This window comes from Dicentrarchus labrax, unplaced genomic scaffold (genome assembly GCF_905237075.1).
Source record: "Dicentrarchus labrax unplaced genomic scaffold, dlabrax2021, whole genome shotgun sequence".
NCBI classification, from domain to species: domain Eukaryota; kingdom Metazoa; phylum Chordata; class Actinopteri; family Moronidae; genus Dicentrarchus; species Dicentrarchus labrax.
The window spans coordinates 16,066,719-16,087,285 of NW_026136711.1; the positions used below are offsets into that span (position 1 = coordinate 16,066,719).

General features: G+C 39.7%; 3 protein-coding genes across 4 annotated transcripts; 2 read left to right on the forward strand and 1 right to left on the reverse strand.

The window, feature by feature from the left end:
* The first annotated feature begins 382 nt into the window (after positions 1-382).
* On the forward strand, positions 383-6,431 carry si:dkey-33m11.8 (serine protease 1). Of its 2 annotated transcripts, none has more exons than XM_051415153.1 (6): positions 383-502; positions 3,218-3,284; positions 3,428-3,578; positions 3,743-3,884; positions 4,876-5,133; positions 5,829-6,431. In XM_051415153.1, exons 1-6 carry the CDS (start codon positions 497-499, stop codon positions 5,976-5,978), a joined length of 774 nt encoding a protein of 257 aa, XP_051271113.1. In that variant the 5' UTR covers positions 383-496; the 3' UTR covers positions 5,979-6,431. The 2 variants fall into 2 exon arrangements, with proteins under 2 accessions (XP_051271113.1, XP_051271114.1); XM_051415154.1 differs by lacking the exon at positions 383-502 and adding an exon at positions 2,521-2,607.
* A 266-nt stretch (positions 6,432-6,697) lies between these two features.
* On the forward strand, positions 6,698-9,252 carry cdab (cytidine deaminase b). Its single transcript, XM_051415157.1, has 4 exons — positions 6,698-6,947; positions 7,825-7,936; positions 8,514-8,571; positions 8,703-9,252. The coding sequence occupies exons 1-4, from the start codon at positions 6,761-6,763 to the stop codon at positions 8,841-8,843; spliced, it is 498 nt and encodes a 165-aa protein (XP_051271117.1). The 5' UTR covers positions 6,698-6,760; the 3' UTR covers positions 8,844-9,252.
* On the reverse strand, positions 9,242-20,218 carry dnajc16l (DnaJ (Hsp40) homolog, subfamily C, member 16 like). The gene is made up of 15 exons (XM_051415145.1): positions 19,778-20,218; positions 19,543-19,609; positions 19,275-19,420; positions 18,171-18,346; positions 16,300-16,484; positions 16,042-16,146; positions 15,332-15,490; positions 14,986-15,116; positions 14,546-14,723; positions 14,098-14,280; positions 13,902-13,978; positions 13,562-13,642; positions 13,191-13,280; positions 12,228-12,398; positions 9,242-11,850 (listed from the first exon to the last, which is right to left on the reverse strand). Exons 1-15 carry the CDS (start codon positions 19,963-19,965, stop codon positions 11,358-11,360), a joined length of 2,430 nt encoding a protein of 809 aa, XP_051271105.1. The 5' UTR covers positions 19,966-20,218; the 3' UTR covers positions 9,242-11,357.
* Positions 20,219-20,567: the final 349 nt, after the last annotated feature.

Genomic DNA, 20,567 nt, shown 5'->3' on the forward strand with positions numbered 1-20,567 from the left:
CTGTGTCTGCAATGACAATAGCTCATTATCATCAGCCTGATCATCATCATCATCATCATCATCATCATCATCGTCATCATCATCATCATCATCATCATCACCACAAGCCTTCTGGCAAGTCAGCATCATCCACAGCATGGGAGGAGAATCTCGCCTGACCTCCTCTTGTCCCACATTTAGAGCGAGCTGAATAATTGATGCTTCACCCAGTAGAACGGCTTTGTGTGGCCTCCCACTGTCAGGTGTTTCCTGGACCAACACACCCAACTTCACAGACTCTCACCTTCAAACATATAAGGTCTTTTTTCTTCTTTTTTTCATAAAAACTGAGAAAGCCAACATGACTTATTTATGAAATATTAAAAATATTTAACCCGAAGTTACCCCATTTTTAAAGGGTCTCTTCAACCAACATATTTCTTCACCTACCTCTGGAGACCATGCATATGGATATTGCATTATTTGCCATGGATATTTATGCCACCACCCTAACACAATGGAGGTGAATATATGTATGTATGTGTAGTTTTATTTACTTATATTTTATTTTATTTTAACTTTTATTGTGTCTCTGTTTCATGTGTTTTTTTATTATATTTGTTGTGAAGCACTTTGTGACATCTGATCTAGATCAGATGCTATTAAATAAACTTTACTTACAAACTTTACTACTGTTTTTTTACTACTTTTTTTTAGAAGAATTCTTAAAGAAGGTTTTGTATTTTGGGAAATAAGCCTTTTTGATGAGAGTTAGATGGGAATATCGAAAGCCTTCCAGTCTCATATCTGTCTGTTAGCCAGTGACTCCAGGAAGTCATGGCTCCCAGTCTGGATATAATTAAAGCACAGGGAAAGCCACAAGGAGTCACTTTTACATTACTTTAGTTTGGACAGAAAAAAGATAAAAAGGTATAAAGGTGACATTTGGCAGATTATTTAAACCTTAAAATAGAACCAGGGTAGCATCCCCGTTTCTAGTCGTTATGCTAAGCTAAAGAAACCATTTTCTAAGCTTACCTTTTGCAATGGACACATGTATAATAGACCTAGTAGCAATCTTCTCTAATTCTCGGCAAGAAAGTGAATATCTCAGAATTTATTCAGCTATTGTGGGAAATGTTAGACATTTAAAATCCACTGGTTTGTGGCAGTACTGGATTTTTATAGTTATATATTAAGTTTAACATGAAGCACCTTGATTTGTCAGGTATTTAATTTGCTGGTCTCTCAACCGAATATCCAAAAACGTTACTTTTTCATAATATATTTAATATAATATCAAATAAAATATTGCTCATTCCTTTATTGGAGTAAAGGCAGATACATTTGAATGGCAACTGGTTCTTGTATTTTGGGTCAACTGACTCTTAATTAATTGCTCAAACTATAGCTTCATGTTGATTTTGTGATGGGTTTCTGATGTGTGTTTGTTGTTGATGATTTGTTTGTTTCAGTGAAGCAACAGATTGTAACACTGTGCGCAAGACAAATTTCCCCTCGGGGACAATAAAGTTTATTCTATTCTATTTTACTCATTTATAAATGGTTGAGCTAAAACTTTCACAATATTTTTTTATAATTTTATGATTTATAATTTAGTGTGGTCAATGAACACTCTAAACACAATGTGAATAGGAGATTGGAGACATATTCAGTCTGGATGGGGCCAAACAAGTCTCTGTGTGCTGACTACATTTCTGTGACACATGCTACTCTCAGACTCACCACACACGTACATCTATACTGCACATGCAGTTATGTGCAAGTCATCCGCCTCACCATATATCTTGTTCTGTCTCTCACACACACAAAGGCATCCTGTTTATCATCTCAGCTTTACACCTGAGGGCCTGCGAAGCACACTATCTCCTTTCACCCTAACAGTTTGAATGACACCTGGGAGTGTAGACTGTATGGAGGTTATGAGTTACAAACCAAACACCCTGATGTGTGGGAAGGAAAAAAACTGCTGGGAGCCTAAATGAGAGTGCCTGGGATGGAAAAGGCTGGGAAAAGGGAGGAATAGCACTATTTGCTTTGATTGTTTTATGTTGACCCTATAGGGAAGGAAAAGTGAACTATAAAGATTCTAATTCTCAGTAAAACTCTCAGTTCAAGTTTTTCTGAGAAAAAGTTCTTACTTGTTCACATGAAGAATAAATTCTAGTACGTCTCAAGTTGATCCCCTGCCCTCTGTAACATCATTGGATACACCAACAAAATGTCTGGAGACTATGTTCTATCATTTCTCTGGCTTGTTGGGTTTCATCTCCGTAGAGCTTCACTTTGTCTCGACCACTGACAATAGGCTGAATCTGTGAGAACAAAGGCCTTAGAAAGAGAGGTGTAATCAAAGAGAAGGTTGCTGTTTTTTTGTCACGGACTAGGTCACACTCTGCTTTCTGTGTGTGAGAGACACTTAGATATATGGCGGACAATGACACAATGGCAGTGAACAATGGGCATGGTTACAGTATAAAAGAGGCCTGAGAGTTTTCAAGCTTTACTGTATGTCCTGGTGTGAGAGCAGTGTGTGTGTGAGAGTGTGTGTGCCAGTGTTATGTGGATGCTGGACTTGGACTGTTTTCTTACTTGACTCTTAATAAGGTGAGGCAGCTTTGTACCGAATGGATTATAGTTTGATTATGTATTGATGTCAGTTAGTTGTGGGACTGTGGATTGAGGGCAGAGTACCAAGTGGACTTTAATCAGTGATTTGGGGAATTTAAATGAATCAATTGAAACATGCAACTAGTTTTAAAAAAATTACTTTTGTTTATTTCAGAGCAACTGTGAAGATAATTATTAAATGTAAACCACTAAACAAAGAAAATTGTAGTTGGAGAAGTTCATGTCTTAATGCACACCAAACACTGAGACGTTTTCTGGAGTGAACGACCTAGATAGCTGTGCCTTTATCAATCCTGTATTATCAAGCACTATAACCAAAAGTTATACATTTAAGAATTGCTTCTAGACATTTGCTGTGCAGTAACCTTGAAGGAGTGAATACATTTATGCTAGTAAATGATCTTACATGTACTACTTTTGGTTATTGTGGTCTATAATATAGCATATCTTTAAAGTACACAAGTAGAATTAAATAGAATAAAAAAATGTACCATGAGCCAATGATATCCAAGTCTTTCCTTCCACTTTTCACCAGTTTATAGCCTGTGATACTGACCCTCTCTATTTTTTCTTTCTTTTCTGGAAGATGAAGATGAACCTGGCTCCGTCCTGTCACCTCTCACTGCTCCTGCTGCTTGTTGTAAACTTAAAAGGTGAGCAACAATGAGAAAAATTCAGTCACACAGGACTGACTTCATATAACTAAAAGTAACAACATTATTTTATGTCATGGAAAAGAGTAAAATTTATTTCAGAAAGTCAGTCACTAATGTCTAATCTCCTCTTTGGCTCTTAGGTGTGTATGGGAACAGAATCATCGGGGGTGAGGAGGTACAACCCTACTCAATCAAGTATCAAGCCTCCCTCCGGTTTATGGAATACCACTTCTGTGGAGGCACCCTCATCCACCCACAGTGGGTGGTGTCTGCTGCCCACTGCTGGAGACCGTAAGTTACTGCAGTTTTACACAGTGAGGGCCACATTTACTGAATGTCCATGGAGGCACATGCTGCTCAAATCTCTGTATAGAAGAAAACATATTAGAATGATCTGGAATAACTGTGTCATCAGCTATTGTTGATGAGCTCTCCTTTCTCCTTTGCTCTTTTAGGAGTCACATGATCCAAGTGGTCCTGAGTGAGCACAGCATTCTCAAGGTGGAGGGCTTCGAGCAGACGTTCAATGTCTCCTTAATTGTCAGGCACTACCAGTACCAATACTGGACATTTGACAATGATATCATGCTGCTTAAGGTAAGGGATGACTCTGGAATATGTCACAGGGTTATGTTTTGATACAGATTTCCAGTAAATTGAAACCAATTTAAGACACTGATTAGATCACTGACTGACACTGATAAGTCAGTGACCTGCAACACAATTCTTAGTGTTTAGTATGTCATGTTCCACATTTGTGCTGCTTCTCAAGAGACTCTTCACACAGGTGTATCATATTATGGCACACACAGATTCAGTTCATACAATTAAATTTTTTTAGGAATCATGTAAGCCTTTTGTCCATGCTTACTAACTGGCACAATTAAATTCAACTTAAAAACAATGGTCAAATAAAAACAGCAGAGGCTGAACTCCCCTGCCCATGTATTTCAAACTCCACAACCCAGAGTTGAAACACAGGCTGTCTGTTATAAGTTTTTAGTCTCTGACAGTGTGTTGTTCAAGAAGCATTTAGATCCTTTACTTAGGTAAAGGAACCAATAGAACTGCATGAAAATAGTCTCTACTATCTACTATCAGCAAAATGTACTTAAAGTATCAAAGTAATCAGATGCCTTTGTAGTGGTTTGCCTATAATGACACACGTGGGAATTTTCTTCTCAGTGACTTCAGTTCCAGTCAGCGAGGATACTGACTCATTGCTTTTTATTGCGCATATTGGGGAATGGAGCTCTATCAACAATTTTGCCCTGAAACACACTACAAATTATCTTACCTATTGAACTGTTGGAGACAGCTATTCAGCCCCTTTATTGAATTATCTGTTTCCATCAGTTCTCGCTTTATTCCTTCTATTATGTTTTATACAGTGTTTTTAATGTCATTTTCATGACTCATCAATCAATAGTGCAGACAGCAAAATAGGTAATTTAAAAGAGCAAATACCTTCTTTATTCACATTTTAGAAACTCCATATTTAATGTGACAAGAAAATGTACAATGGCACCTTCAGTATGAGTTTTTAATGTTGACTCACTGACTGAAGCGTATGCTCTTTGTGGTTCAGTTGGACCGTCCAGCCGTCATCAACTCCATGGTCGAGCCAGCCACTTTGCCAAACCTAAACTCACCCCCCCTGGCCGGCCTCACCCGGTGCACAGTCAGCGGCTGGGGTGTGACCTGGCTCAACAGCTACAGCCTGTCACCCGTACTGAGGTCTGTGGATGTGGACATCTTTTCCAACTGCTGGTACTACTACTACTTCAGGATCACAGAGAACATGGTCTGTGCTGGCTCTCTCTTCGGTGGGAAAGACTCTTGTCAGGTGAGGCACAAAGTCTGTGTTAGTATGTTAGTATGTTTGTGTGTTTGTGTGTGTGTGTATGTGTGTGTGTGTGTGTGTGTGTGTGTGTGTGTGTGTGTTTGAGAGGTTGAGACTTCTTTTGACTCTCATAGGAACCAACAGTCAAATCCCACCAACCTCACCACTGTCATATAAAACACAGGATTTAAACTTGTCGTTACTCTCAAATTGATTGACAGAAAAGCAGAGTTAAAAGTTATGGGTTGGGTGATAATTATCTCATGTTGTTTCACTACAGAGCAAACCCTTTCCCATCATATATAGTCTTTAGAGTAAATATAAAAATACTGATTAGTGGAGCTTTAAAAGCTTTTAAGAATCAGACACCCCTTCTATGTAATCTGACTCAAACACGGACAATCATTTTTGCACTTTTTGCACATTATTAACCTGTACATTTTATCTTTTATATATATATATATATATATTTATATGTATGTTCTTAATATATATTGTATGTTTATCTGGAGTTCGTAACGAAAGCAATATCCCCCTGGGATTATTAAAGTATTTCTGATTCTGATTCTGATTACGTCATCATTTTGCAAGAAAACAAGAACACATTTTCAGTTATGATAAGTTGTTATTTTATCTTATATTAAATGTGTCACACTACCAGAACAACAACTCTGAACTGTTTTCTTTTCCATCCTCAGGGTGACTCAGGAGGACCTCTCATTTGTAACGGTAAATTTGAAGGCATTGTATCTTGGGGCATCGGCTGCGCCTATGCGTACTACCCTGGTGTCTACACCAAAGTCAGAAACTACCTTGGATGGATCAACTGGGTCACCCAGAACAGCTAATGAGACTCCTAATAACAAGCTCCACTGTGGTGAAGATTTGAATGGACCCAAAGACCTTATGGATATTTTTTTGTTGTCTTTTATACAATGCTTTTATATAAACATGATTTTTTATTTACTAAGAAAAATGTATCTGTAACATTCACCCCATGAGTGTGAACTCATTATAGCACACACAGGTACACAGTGAAGTGACTATCATATCCACTTAGTGACCGAGAGAGAAGACTCAGGTTATTATAAAAAAATAAACCAAGTCTGACATACATTATGTATGCAACTAAATGCACTTTGCATTGTATAGTTAATCTATATAGTTTTTAGTGTTTTCCATAAAAAAACATGGCACACATCCGTTTCAGGGATCATTTTGGTCTTTGGAGCCTCTTTTCTCCACTGACTCAGATCTTAAAGAGAAGCTGGACCAAGCAATAAAGATGCATATTTTCACAATTGTCTCCTCTGTTATTGATCATCTATCACACACAATAGATAAGGCACAAAATTAATCAGGAGAATAGTTTTCCACTGACTAGTATATTCAAACACGTGAGTAGCAGCAACCTGCCTGAACTTCCCTTTAATATCATGTCTGCACCGAATGAATAATGAAAACAACAAAACCGCCTCCTACTGCGTCATGACAGGGTGTTGACATCCTAGCGAGTGATTGGCTGTGACTGCTCCCTCTCCCCCTTCACTGTGTCCCATTCACATTTAAAGCTGAACTACAACAGACTCATTCACTGACTCAAAAACACTCACAAACCCCAAGAGCAAGTATGGACCAAGTCAAGTTCAGCAGGGAGGTGATGAATATTAAGGACCACAGCTCAGGACACTTGTCCCAGGACATGGTCAAGAAGCTGATCCAACAGTCTCAGGAGGCAAAGACGCAAGCCTACTGTCCTTACAGCAAATTCAGGGTGGGGGCTGCTCTCCTGACCCCAGATAACTGCGTGTTTACAGGTAAGGTACACAGGAAACTTTGCCTCTGGATTGTTTGATTGGGGTAAATATTTGACATGAGGGTAAAAATGTAGGTTTAAGATGAACAGGAGTTTATTGAACATGTGCTTTTTTATCAATAATTCTGCATATATTTGTTTTTTTCTTATCAAGTGTTTTCCTAAAACTAATCAATCAAGTTCTTTGCCAGAAAGTATTGTAAAGCTTCAGCACATTGCAAACAGGGAAGAACTCAGAGCCACAGCATTATGCAACTTGTGTTTGAGTCCGTTCTTGCTGCTTTGTTGTTGTTTGAGATAATTGAACGTATGGATGAAGTAACAGAATGTTATTTAAAGCACAAGAAAATTAAGCATTACTTGATCTGAGTTTAGTTAGCTACAACATGTTAATAATTACCTGACAGTTCAAATTACAGGACTCAATGAGGAAAGGTTTAATTTTAACACATCTGCCTACAGCAGCCCATTATTAAATCCTCACCAGGATGTTAATCATTCCAAGTGGTTGAACAATAAAAGCACGTTTCTCAGGACCAACAAGACTTAGCTTTTCCATGTGCTATGATGACCTTTTGCCATTGCTTGCATCACTTGGGTCAACCGCACTGTACACACTGACAGGGATGTCAAATCATTGTCAACAGTAGGGCAAAAACACAACTCTCCTGTTCATGTTGCTGGACTGTACAAAGCTTAGCGAGTCACGTGTCCCTCAACAGAAATGTGTGGGGGGCAAATGTCTGGCAAACAGCTGTGAGTGCAAAGACCCATTGAGTAACTATTTGACCAGGACAGGACAGAAGAAGTGAACAGACAGACCCTTTGATGGTGAAAAGGCCTCTTTTGCTGATGACCAATACTTGTGTGCCCGGCAGGTTGCAACGTGGAGAATGCGTGTTACAACTTGGGTGTGTGTGCCGAAAGGAATGCAATCTCAAGGGCAGTGTCAGAAGGCCACAGAAGTTTCAAAGCTATTGCAATTGCCAGGTAATGTCCCCTATGTGTATATAATGTTTAATGTTTCCTATGAAACGAAAGCATCCAGCCTGACCTTGCACAAGCCCAGAGTCATCATTACTGTCTTACTAAACCATGAGTCACTTTACTTGTGCTAAGTTTCCTGCACATACTCTTTGCACGTCACTAAACCTTACCAAACGCCCTTATTACTTCTCAAACCTGCCCTATGTAACAGTTGGTCAAAAGTTCACAAACTGGTGAGGCACTGAAAGGCATGAAAAAAAACAGGCAGACAAGTGTCTGTTTAGCAGCATTCAACATGCTGCACCTAAATGTGAAGAGGCTTTTTTAATGGCTTGTAATGATTATGATGCCTATATATATATATTAGCCTTGTGAGTAAACTGTATAGAACAGAGCAACGGTAATAGAAATTAAAACATTTATAGTAGAGCAAATAGTTGTTCGTAGGAAACGTACAGTATGAAGAACTTTGTGTTCAACATTAATACATTTTCCCCAGATATAAACTTAATAATTGTCTAGTTGAGAATACCATGCTTTTGTTTTGTTTACCAAATAAATCTTTCCTCATTTGTTGCAGTGACCTGGATGACCAGTTCATCTCCCCGTGTGGTGGCTGCAGGCAGTTCATGAGAGAGGTAAAATAATCTCTGCTGCTCTACTGTTTTAAGGTTTTCAAGAAGCTTTTAGTTTCCAGTCTTTGATAATTTATTGAGAGAAACATGAAAGAGGATTTAATGTCTCTTTTTTTGGTCATTTCCCTTTACAGTTTGGGCCAAATTGGGATGTGTACCTGTCAAAGCCTGATGGCTCATACCTGCAGATGACTGTGAGCGAGCTGCTGCCAGCCTCCTTCGGCCCTGAAGACCTATCCATGAAGAAAGTGTTTGACATTCCTAATGAGTACTGAGCCTGTACTGTAGTACAAACACACACACAAAGTGTTGGTTCCTTGGACCATATGACATGTACTGTGTATAATGCTGCTGAAAATGTGTATTCATATTTAGCAGTAGTTCTATTTATGGTAAATATTTGTTCTTGTATCATCTACTGATTGTAAACAATGTCAGGTATTTAAATCTACTCCAAGTACAGTGTAATTTTGTTAATTTTATTTTATTCTATTATTAACATCAAGCTTATTGTTAGCTGGACTATTCATTGTGCCTTAATTAGTGATCAATTTCCCTGAATTAACATATTTAATTTTTGTATATGCAAATATTTCATAGTTTAAAAAACGCGTAAATTACATAAATACCAAAGCAGGTCAAAGTTATCTGCACATTTTAATAAATAAACTGCTTTAAAAAGAAGTTTCTTTTAATAAGTTACACTTCATCTCTCACAGTTGAATATGAAGTTCAAATGACATACAAGAAAAAAAGATTACAAGTTACAGTGTACTGCAATTATTTCTTGTTGAGCAGCAAATTATTTCATTACAGCGTAAAAGGAGGAGACAGGAGATTAAACCTTTGAATTGCCAGTGCAAATTCAACATGTATTAGTCATTTTAGATCTACTTATCCCATGCATTAACATGTTTAAGGGCACAGGCTCAAAAAGGGCAATAATATAGTAGGATTTATCGTTTCTCCCTGATTCAGACAACTGACAAGAACTTTAACAAAATTAGCCCCAAATAAACAGCAACTGTAAAGACAAAAAAGGCAGATTTCGACATTTTGGGTACAACTTACCTAGAATGACATTAAACTTAAACAGAATTCAAACTTGGCAGGTAGCATGTTGAATCTAGAGCTCGACCGATATGGGATTTTTAAGTCCGTTACCAATTTTAGAGGGGAACAATTCACCGATTACTGATAGTAACAGTGAATTTTTCTGTTGGAATGAAAATAGAGCTTTTCTATGAGGATTGTGAATATGACTATGCAAAGGTTATCAGTTTTCTTAAACAAATAACTTTATTGCAAATGTTAAATAATTTAACATAATCACTACGGGGAGCTGCTTCTTCTCACTTATGGTGCTGCTTGCTACAGTACTGTAAATCACAGCACACTCTGCTGGTTAAACTGTGCAGTGACACCAATATATTATCTGTTTCTGGATTATGTAACAAAAAAAATATATAAATGTTTTCATATTGGCACATATCGGATAACATACGCCCATACCAATATGATACCGATATGACTGCAGTAGGCCAATTGCGGCCGATAACATCGGTCGGGCTCTAGTTAAATCCCGTAACTAAACAGCATGGCAACTTGATCTGAGCAGAAAAAACACATCAGCAATCTTTCTTTAAAAGCCGAGTAAAATGTGGTTTTATGTGAATAAGTTGATTTTTGCTGCTTACAATTCTGTGAAATTCTCTTTATGCCTAGATTCAAAAAGGCTGCGTCAGCTCTCTAATAGCAAACCAAGGTCAATGATCAAGTTCAACTGAAGGCTCCTATAAGTTAAAAAAACAAACACATAATTTATCTATAAATTCAGTGCATCAGGCTCAGTTTCCCAGCCTTTATTTGTATTAACCTGCTTCCAAACAAAGCCGATGTGGAGAGAATTCTCCATCTGCTGGACATGCTGCCAAAGGTCAAACTCATGACAGAGGGCTGTTAATTGTAGAAAGATGTGTTCAGGTGCAGAGCAAATATTAAAGGTGGTTCAAAGGAGCAAAAAAAGAAAATACGCTTATCTCTTGCTGTATGACTTCACCTTATCAATGTACAGAGACAAGAGTTAAAAGAAGAGGAAGCTAACACAAAGAACTGGAGTTAATCTGTAACTGACACACACACACACACACACACACACACACACACACACACACACACACACACACACACACACACACACACACACACACACACACACACACACACACACACACACACACACACACACACACACACACACACACACACACACACACACACAGCTAGCTATTAGAGCCACATGAGAGCAAATAAAGCAGTTCTGCATGCAATCATAGCTCTGCTTTGCATGTCGCTGTGGCTAACTAATGTGTGTGTGTGTGTGTGTGTGTGTGTGTGTGTGTGTGTGAAGAATAACTGTATGTATTTAAGAGCATATCAGGAGATACTCCATCTGTTTTTTTTCCCATAGCTTCTCTCCTTTCCTTCTTCTGTCTCTGTACAGGAGACATGAAGTGATAGCTTAGCCTTTGCCTCATTATGCACATTTTAAAAGGTTTGTGGTAATACACTACTCTAAGCCATCAACTTCCACCTGCTCAACGCCATCTAACAGATAAAATAAGACGTTCTGTAAACAGGCTGCAACAGTTTAGTGTGGCAACCTACATGTGTGACATGGATCTTAAATAATAATTTGAAAACTGCAAAATTGCATTCCTAAAGGACTTAATCAGGAGGCAAGACCACAAATTGTGTTCACTACCATTTGTACCTTTCTTACTTTGACCTCAGCTTTCTGTGGAGGGGTTGTTAGTGCTTTCATTGAGAAAGGGCCATGCAGGGACCCGTAATCTGGGTAGGGTGCCCTCCATTAGCCTCTCCATCCACAGTCCCAGCCTGTCAAGCTTGTGGTGGACTTCTATGCTGGTGGCCCTACTGGAGCCTCGTCTGGGTACGGCCCCATCCTCCCTGGAATGGGACCTGGATCGGGAGTGGGAGCTGGACCTGGACCTGGAACGGGACTTTCTCCTGCTGTCAGAGGAGAATGAGGTCTCGGATGAAGAGTCATTGGGATCGTCCCCTGTGAAGACGGGTCTGAAGAGGCAAAAGTATTTTTTGTGGCCATTGAGGGCCAGGACATGGCCACTGTAGTCTAAAGACTCCTCGTCCTCGTCTGAGTAACCCTCGCTCTGCATAGCATCAGAGGTTGACCGAAGGAGCGATGCCATCCAATGGCGGTGCTTATCAGCGTTGAGGAAGGAGAAGTGGAGAGTCTGAGTCCTGTACAGGCAGAAGGGATTGGGGTTAATAAGTGGACCAAGCATTGGTCAAAGAAAAGTACGCAATCAGGGCATCTTAGTGGACAAGATACATATTATAGTACATTATTGTCTTTTACAGTATTGTGCTGTACTGTATTGTTCCATGATATCGTCATTTATCATTTTTTATTTTAAAAGCAAGTTACTAAAATATCAGAAGCCACTAGACATAAAACTTTGAGATTTGACAAAGTTTGTTAGAGTTTTGCAAAAATGTGGTCATCTATGGTCAGAACTCGCAAGGCCATTTTAGGATGTATTTTTTGATATGTGCGAATAAACTAATACAAACGAATACTAATGTAGACAAAAAAAAAAGATCATGCTGAGACCTACCCAGAGAAAGAAAAAACCTCCTTGGCAAATTTCCTGAGCAAGGCAGTCTTGGAAGCGTTGGTGAGCACCAAGACAACATTGATGTGGCCCGGCCTCAGCTTGACCAGGTTGCTGGTGTACGTGATGTCTGTCAGCTCTGTCACTTCAACAAAGTCCTTCTTAGGAGGACGGCTGCATGGTCCAATGAGAAAGACAGAGGGAGGGAAGGAAAAATGGGTTTTACAGCTACCGATAGCTCTCTCAATGAACATGTGACATGTGAGTATTGTATTTAGACAGAATTACTGGTAACATAAAGACAATGTGCTGACAACAAACAGTTAAATTAATTTAAACGTACACACATACAGTTGTTATCAGGACAATATGGGTTTTTATCTCCAGCAGATAAAGTTCAGTCCCTCTATTGATCGTGGAAAAATCCCAGCTACATGTCCACAAACAGTGATGTTTTAAGGTGACAGTCATTTTATTTGGAGGTTGGCTCAGACTTGAGTTTAAAATATTGTATAGCGGATAGAGCAAAAGTAAAATAAAACTCTAAATCTGTCACAGCAAAACACTACGCATTAATCAGTTGAAGATAAACAGGGACAGTTTTCTGGCAAACCCCTGACACACATCTTTACTTTCTATTTATGGGAGTTTGGGCAGTATAGGTCTGTGAAAATATGAATTCACTATACTACAGAGTTAGTTTAGTTTAATTATTAATGAGAAGATTTCTTGTGGGGCTACAGGGGTGCTTTGATAACTCAAGGACATGCTTGAGTTAGAACAAACCCACAAACCCCCCCATGGTCCTGTCGGTTGGATAAACAGCCATTCAACTGCAAAATAAGTTGTCAACAATCATCATTCAAGCAGCCTGTGTAATAATTAAAATACACTGCTTTTTGGTGACTTTCCAGTTTTCTGCTGTTGTGCCTCATATTGTGTATTCACTTCATTTCACTCCATTACCTTGAGGTACTAGCTCTACTTGAAGCGTCGTCCTCAGATTGCGGTTGCTCCTTTGGCTTTGGTTTCTGGGGTTTACTCTCACCTGGCTCACTGGAAATACACCACAGAAGGGAAATCATCCAGTGTGGACAAACAATAGCTCTGACTCCTTTGGGGCAGAGCCTGTATTTGACTCGACTAGACTCAAAACCAGGAATAATTGTGTAGAATTAGAAGACAAATGAGATAAACAAATGCTAAAACACATTTCTATTGTAGATCTAGTCAGTATTATTAAGAATAACATTTTGAATTTAAGTCACTTCAAGTCACTGATGGTTGAGTATATGATTAAAATATCTCAGACTGAAACAGGGTTGTGTCTCTCTCACCTGAAGGCCTGAATGATAACGGTGCCAAAAAGAATGAAGAGAGCTGAGAAGATCAGTGACAGGATGGGCATCATCTCTCGCCTTGATGACAGAAAAGTGTTCTTATTGAAACATGTAGGAGAAAATACACGCCAGACCATATCAAACAATAACAGTTTCCATGTAACCGCTATGTGTGGTTACATTTCTGAAAGGGTGCATCGTGGCTAAGATGTGACACTCATCCCCCATCAGGTAATTTTGGCAACATCTTGATGCCGCAGCATGATTCAGCTTCTCACGTATTTCCTGCCTTTCTCTTTGTTGCACAGTTGGACATTCTGGGTGAGTGTTGTCTTACCAGTTTGAGTAGAGAAGGTCATCATATATTTGAAGAATGTAATCATAGGCAGCATTCATCCACTGAATAATGAACATCTGATAGAATAGAAAACAATGACATTAATCCAAAAATTGTTCCAGTGAAAATTTCCCATCAGTCAGTGCGGCCCCCAGCGCAGTGGCCTCAAGGCGAGTGTGTGTCTGCTGTGTCTTACCGGGGCCATCTCGTTGTTGAGTTCTGGCAGGGTGGCGTCTGAGCTCAGATAGGTGGGGTCTTTCTGAAGGAGCTCTAGCTGTTCGTGCAGGCGGTACTTATCTTCTTCACTGCCGTTCCAGCCACCGCTCACAGAGCGGTATAGGGCCTTGCCAGCCTGGCTCCGCCTCTCAAGAATCACCACCTGTAAGCGGTGTTATAAAGCACTTTTACTGTAAAGTGAGGCTATGCAGAGTCTCAGGATGCACATATCGGTAATCTGACACATATCAAATTCGGTACATTCTGGATACAATCTGGACTTTCTGGTTACAAAAGGCACATTGTCCTCGATGTTCGATTGAAATCAGAAGGCTTCATTTGTATCATACATTCGGTTGTAGGAGCAGGTTATTTAGTCAGTGTATTGATGCATGTGTGGGGACTATGCATGTGGTTCTGACACTGACCTGAGGTGAGTGTGCAGCCTGATTATGGAGCAGTGCCTGACAGAGAGGCTGCTGCTGACGCTGGTAGACGTACGCAAACCGCAGCACCTCTTTTCTGTTAGCTGTTGCGAAGTCCAGGAAGGCCTTATTGCCTGGGAGAAAAGCTTGGTCCTCCCCTGTTATCAGCAGCACACAGTACCTGAAAACCATTTACAGTCTAGTCACCTGCTACAGTGGCATAAATGCACAACCTTTCAGTTCACAGTGTCAACCACCTGTCCAACTTTGCTGCTTGAATTTCATTTTCGTACACTTATCAAATGATGAGTCAAATTTAGCCTTGGCTAAGCTTAGTCATTTCTTTTCTTTCTTCAAGGAAGATGCCTCCTTTGAACAAGAGGTAAATTCAAGTGAGTGATATTAAGTGCTGCAGCAGGACCATTGCTCAGAAAATGTCTTACTTCCTCCGTCTGTGGAACTGCTTGACAGGACACAGCTCATCAAAAAGCTGCTGGTTGACCAGTCGTGGCACCTGCAGGAACTTGTTGTTGGAGACAAACTCATCCATGATCTGTCGCTTCATCCCTCTGGCCTGAAAGAGTGGGTGAGAAATTTTGCAAAATGACAAAAATCGAAACTAGAAAAACAAGCAGATTCATTCATTTAACAATTAATTATTACAAATGATTTAGACTTCATGTTTTAGGTTACAAAACAGCTAGTTTAAAACTAGCCAGTATGTTCTGATATAGCAGGAGAGGATGCTTTATTACTATTAAACTAGGGAAGTGATGGTTCAGGATGTACCTGGATGATGTCAACAGGCTTCTCTGTATCCTCCTTAAACAGCAGCATGGTTGGGGCGTATGTGTTTATGTTAAACTGCCTCAGTAGCCGAGTGTTGTGTGTGTCACCCTGGTCCACGTAGCCGAAGCGCACATAGTCTCTGAAGGCAAACGCTGTTAACTGGAGAGAGGGAGCGGGAAGATGAGATCCTCAAAAATAAACACAGTAAACTCAGTAAGAGAAGAAGGGGTAAAAAAAAACCAAAAAACAGAAGAGTTCAAGGCTGACTGATGGCTGCTTTTATATAAAGTCATTAGACAGTTATATCTAAGAAATCTGATTGGTTGAAACTGTGTTCCCATCTGTTCCCTTGGTATTAAGTTCAAACAATGTTGCCAGTGCATTTGACTGCATTTGGTAGGTTAAATAAGACAATTTTATGTAACAAAGGAGGAAATATTAATGCATTACATTAGTAACCTAAAACATTATTTCGAGCAGAAACAGCTGCACACACAGATGCATCTGTGGTTGCTGTTGGGGTTTAATCTATCTGCTCCCTATTGGTGTAATTGGTGGAAAGTGCACCAGATTTCAGAATACTAACTGGCTTGTAGTGCTGGAGTAGCTCTCTCTATTTTCCACTATAACATTTAGTAGCACTTGTGTGTGCTTGTGTGTGTGTGTGTGTGTGTGTGTGTGTGTGTGTGTATACAGTACACATTGCTTACTTTATAGAGCAGGGGAACAACAGGGACCTGGTCAAACAAGAGAACGCTGGGCTTATTTTCTGCATGCCAGCTATCCAGAAAACCCAGGTAGTTGTCATCTGTGATCTGGAGAAACAATGGCAATTAGTTCAAAAACTTTTTGTAAAGAAAATATATATATATATATATATATATATATATATATATATTTGTCTATATTTTACTTAAAGTTATTTGACAATAGCACACATGTAGTGTATTATTGTTAGTTGCATTTACCTTTTCCACCAGTTTCTGGGGCAGCAGGTCTTCAATGAACTGTCGCAGGTGCTCCCGTACCACAGCCTGATTGAAGAAGGTCACCCTGCCATTCACCAGTCCGATGATGGAGGGAACGCGGTGAGCTCCCAGCTGGTTGGCCAGGCGACGCTCATAACCCAGGTCCACAATGCCAATGCCAACACCTGGTATAACAGTAAAAAATAGACTGCTATTATACCTGATACAGTAGAGCAAAACACAAGTGTTCTTGCAATGAAAGAAAACTTAAAACAAACTTCATAATGTGTTACTAAAACAAGTACATGCAAAATCACAATCGATGCTGTTTAAGCAGCGACTTGTTCAAATTCACATATTAAAACTGAGCGGTGCTTCCTGTCCATGGAAGCACTGTGCGGCTCCAGTCGAAGAGATACTAAAAGACTCGAAGAGAAGACACTCAAAGACTGGATTTTTTACTCCAGTCTTTGAAATTAGTGAGAGACTGCCTAATGGACGGGGTTCATAAAAGATGCATACATCTGTTTTTAGTGTCTCACAGAATCCTATGAATACATACCACTGTATACCACAGCAACAGAGAAAACAAGTCAAAGCTGACTTACTTTGATTTTTAACTTCACTTTTATAATGCATACAATGTGCAGTGTTTTTGACATTGTCATAGAGGTGCTCGTTCAATCATGTTTTAGCATTGAGGTCATAGTTACTGGTGGTGTTATACTGGACTGCCTAGTCTAGTACAACACCACTACTAACTATGATATCAGTAAGAAACATATAAACAAATTAATGTACATTATTCCGACAATGTCATGAGAAATTTAACACTATCAGTGGTTTATAGATTTTATAGCAGAGCTGTTGTATTGGACTGCAATGAATGACTGAAGATGAAAACAGTGCTGAATGTTGAATGTGAATATTGGACTTTCCTTTGATAGGTGGCCAGAAACACAACTACAAATGACTGCTATTGTCTGCTGGTTGTGTAAATAGCTGCAACTGTTTGCTAACATGTTAGCGATAACTACTTTATGAGGCCATAGTATGTCATAAGTGTTATTCTTATTGTCGTTATTGATAATGAAACAAAATTATTACTAGAAATGCAAAACTTAAAATTACATTTCAGCAATCTCATAGTTTCTTGATTACGATTCTCAAGTATTTTCATTCGAAATTTCGTAGTATTTTAATAGTATTCTATGTTTTTTTTAAATCAATTTATTTCATTTCAAAATGTACATTTGAAAAGTACCACCATAGTTTGAGAACCAGAGAACAAGAATCATTTTCTGTGACAGTGTTTTTCTTAAAACACATCAAGCTAAGCCAGAGATAACTTTATGTACTGAGCTCACTTTAGGTTACATCCTGTTAAAATCTTGTAACATCCATTTTCATCCATACTGAATAAAAATACCACTGGTTATGACTGCTTAGTGTAGTAAAGGCAATGGGTTTTGTAAAGGTTATTCGTACTGAGTCGGCCACCTAGTTATTACAGCTTACGCATGAGACTACACGTCTATAGGACACTGGGAACTGTACGTCCAAATAGTAGAATTAACTCAACAACTTTAAATTCATCTCCAGTGCCAGACTACAAAGCCCTTAGCTTTACCCTTTGTTGCAGGAAACTAAGAGAAACAAATAAACCCTACTGGATAATTATAGAAATGGCTGGCTCTCTGTAAAGCATCTTAACACTTAGAATTACATTTGTCCTAATGGCCTGGAACTGAATAAACATCATCTCTATGTTATGATGCTTTTAGGAAAACCAACCCTGATCCTCAGAGTGTGGGGGGACGGGACTGATGGGACTGACGGGACTGATGGGAGTCTGGTGACAGCAGACTTACCCAGTGGCTCCAGCTCCTGCACCGTCTCCTTCCACACAGGCTCAATGTGGATGCATGCAAAGCACCACTCGGAGGTCGCTTTGATTAGGTACGGCCTCTTGTGGCTGTCTGGAAGGATATCGCTGTTAAACTGTGCGTGGTGAAGCAGGTACTTGCTGTCTGCAAAGTCCCTGGACCTGGAGGAGAGTCAGAAGCAAGTCAGTGAGGCTATTTTTAGACATATCCCACAGGGTGCTGTCAGGGCACGACCTGAGGGACAACTGTCTAAAACTCTGATTTGTTCAGTCATTCTAAATCTTGGTGCTCATGCTCAGTAGAGATAGAGGTCCTTCTCCGAAACAACTTATTAAAAAGGACAATTTCACTACTTGCTTCATTTCTGAGGACGTGCACAACCAGCGGCCCAAACGGACGCAGGATACACAAGGCAGCCATCATGCGACCGCATAGTTAAAAGAGTAAACGTACATATCTGGCCTAACAAGGACCTAACAATCTAACAAAAGAGTGCAAAGATATTTCTCCATTTAGTAATAATGATAAGCTCTCAAAAGTCATTAGGCTGAAATCTGAGTGCATCAAGTCTGTCTGCTACTAGCAATTATTAGGTTAGCAAAGCTCAATTTAATGTCTTTAAATTGCTTATTATGGCAAAAAAACAGGTAAAACATTAAAAAGGTTTAACAAGCATCAAGCATTTTATGCATTTAATCCATTTGTCATCGGGTTTTTGTTGTTTAATTAGCTCTATTATGTCCACACTACATTACTTTATCATACAAGTTTACAAAACAACAATATCTGCTTGCAACTAAAACTCTTGGGCATAGGATGACAGTAGGTTTGTTTAATGCTCATTCAATAACCGAAAGCAAACACAAGGAGGAGTCCAACCTACACCACTTAGCCCAGTATGGATTGGAAACAGTAGCATGCTGGGAAATAAATATTGATGAAGTTATGGGAAGTTGGAGAGAGAAATATTCTGTCAGAAGAGAAAGGGGAGGAGACCTGTTCTCTTATCAAACACAATATGATCCGAAGTATGTTGGCACTTTGCTTTTGACAGTGACACCGACTAGATGATAAATGAACATGGAGTACCTGGGGAAATGGAAAAAAGACTCATCAAAGTAGAAGCTGTTGTGGAAGCCGCGGAAGCCATGATGCTGGGACTGGCCGAAGGGCTGGTTTTCATCCATCTGCCCGTAACGATCAAAGTTGGACCTTCGCTCCTCATTAGAGAGAATCTGTGAGAGGTAAGATCAATGATGTAATTACTGCAGACCATGATACAGAAAGTGAAACAGACTGCTGAAACATAATGCCAGTCAGAGGTGTCAGCTGTAACAGTACATGCATGCTCACCCACCTCATATGACTTAGAAACCTTGATGAACATGTCCTCAGCTTTAGGGTCCTTGTTCTTGTCTGGATGCCTAAAAACAAAAAGCCAAATACACCATAATTGAACCTTACTGCTGGGTCATACAGGGTTAAACACGTCTAACAAACACCGGCTCAGGTGTCAAATGTCCACTGCTGTCTGAACAGGGCTGTTACAGCCGGGATGTGATTGTCTAGGGGACCTGGTGTCAGTCACTCACCATTCTTTGGCAAGGGTCTTGTATGCCTTTTTGATTTCTGTTTGACTCGCACTCCTGCTCACGCCCAGGATTTTGTAGGGGTCATACTCAGAAGCTGTTTTCACCAACTGCACAGTCAATATTAGCAGAAAGATGGCGAGCGACGCCGGACATGTCCGAGGATGTCGGTTGGCTCTCCTAACCGTCATAGCTCACCAATGTCCTCGTCCCAACGTTGACGTCAGGTCGCTACGGAGCAGCCCGGTGAAGTGTCGTTAATACAAAGCTAATGTCTAACGGGAGGATGTGTCAAGCTAAGAGCTTACATGACCAGGTGCGCTGACTTACTGGATGTTAAGTACAAACGACATTTTGCTAGTTTACTACGATGAGGCCATTATATTTTTTCCAGCGAATGCTAATCGTCAGTGTCATGTCCGCAATGGAAGGTTGGGCTTCCGGTTGCAGTTTTCAAAATAAAACACCCCAGAACCCGTTTTGAAGTCTCAAAGAAAGGCTAGTGCTCAAGTCTGATTTGTTGCTCAGATCTGATGTTTTATTTAATTTGTATTGTTTGGCTGACAAATGTGTATCTAGAGTGTTTACACTGAGGTCGCATTGCAAAAAAATAGACCTGTATCTGATTTGTATCACCTGTAAAAGTGTCTCAAATCAGAATTGAAAATCAGATATGTGCCGTTCACACTGTCATGATAAAAACAGATCTGAACAGCACGGGAAAACAAACAAAACGTCCAACATACTAAACAATAACTGCAATACTTTATTTGAAGCAAAGCTACATCCGGTC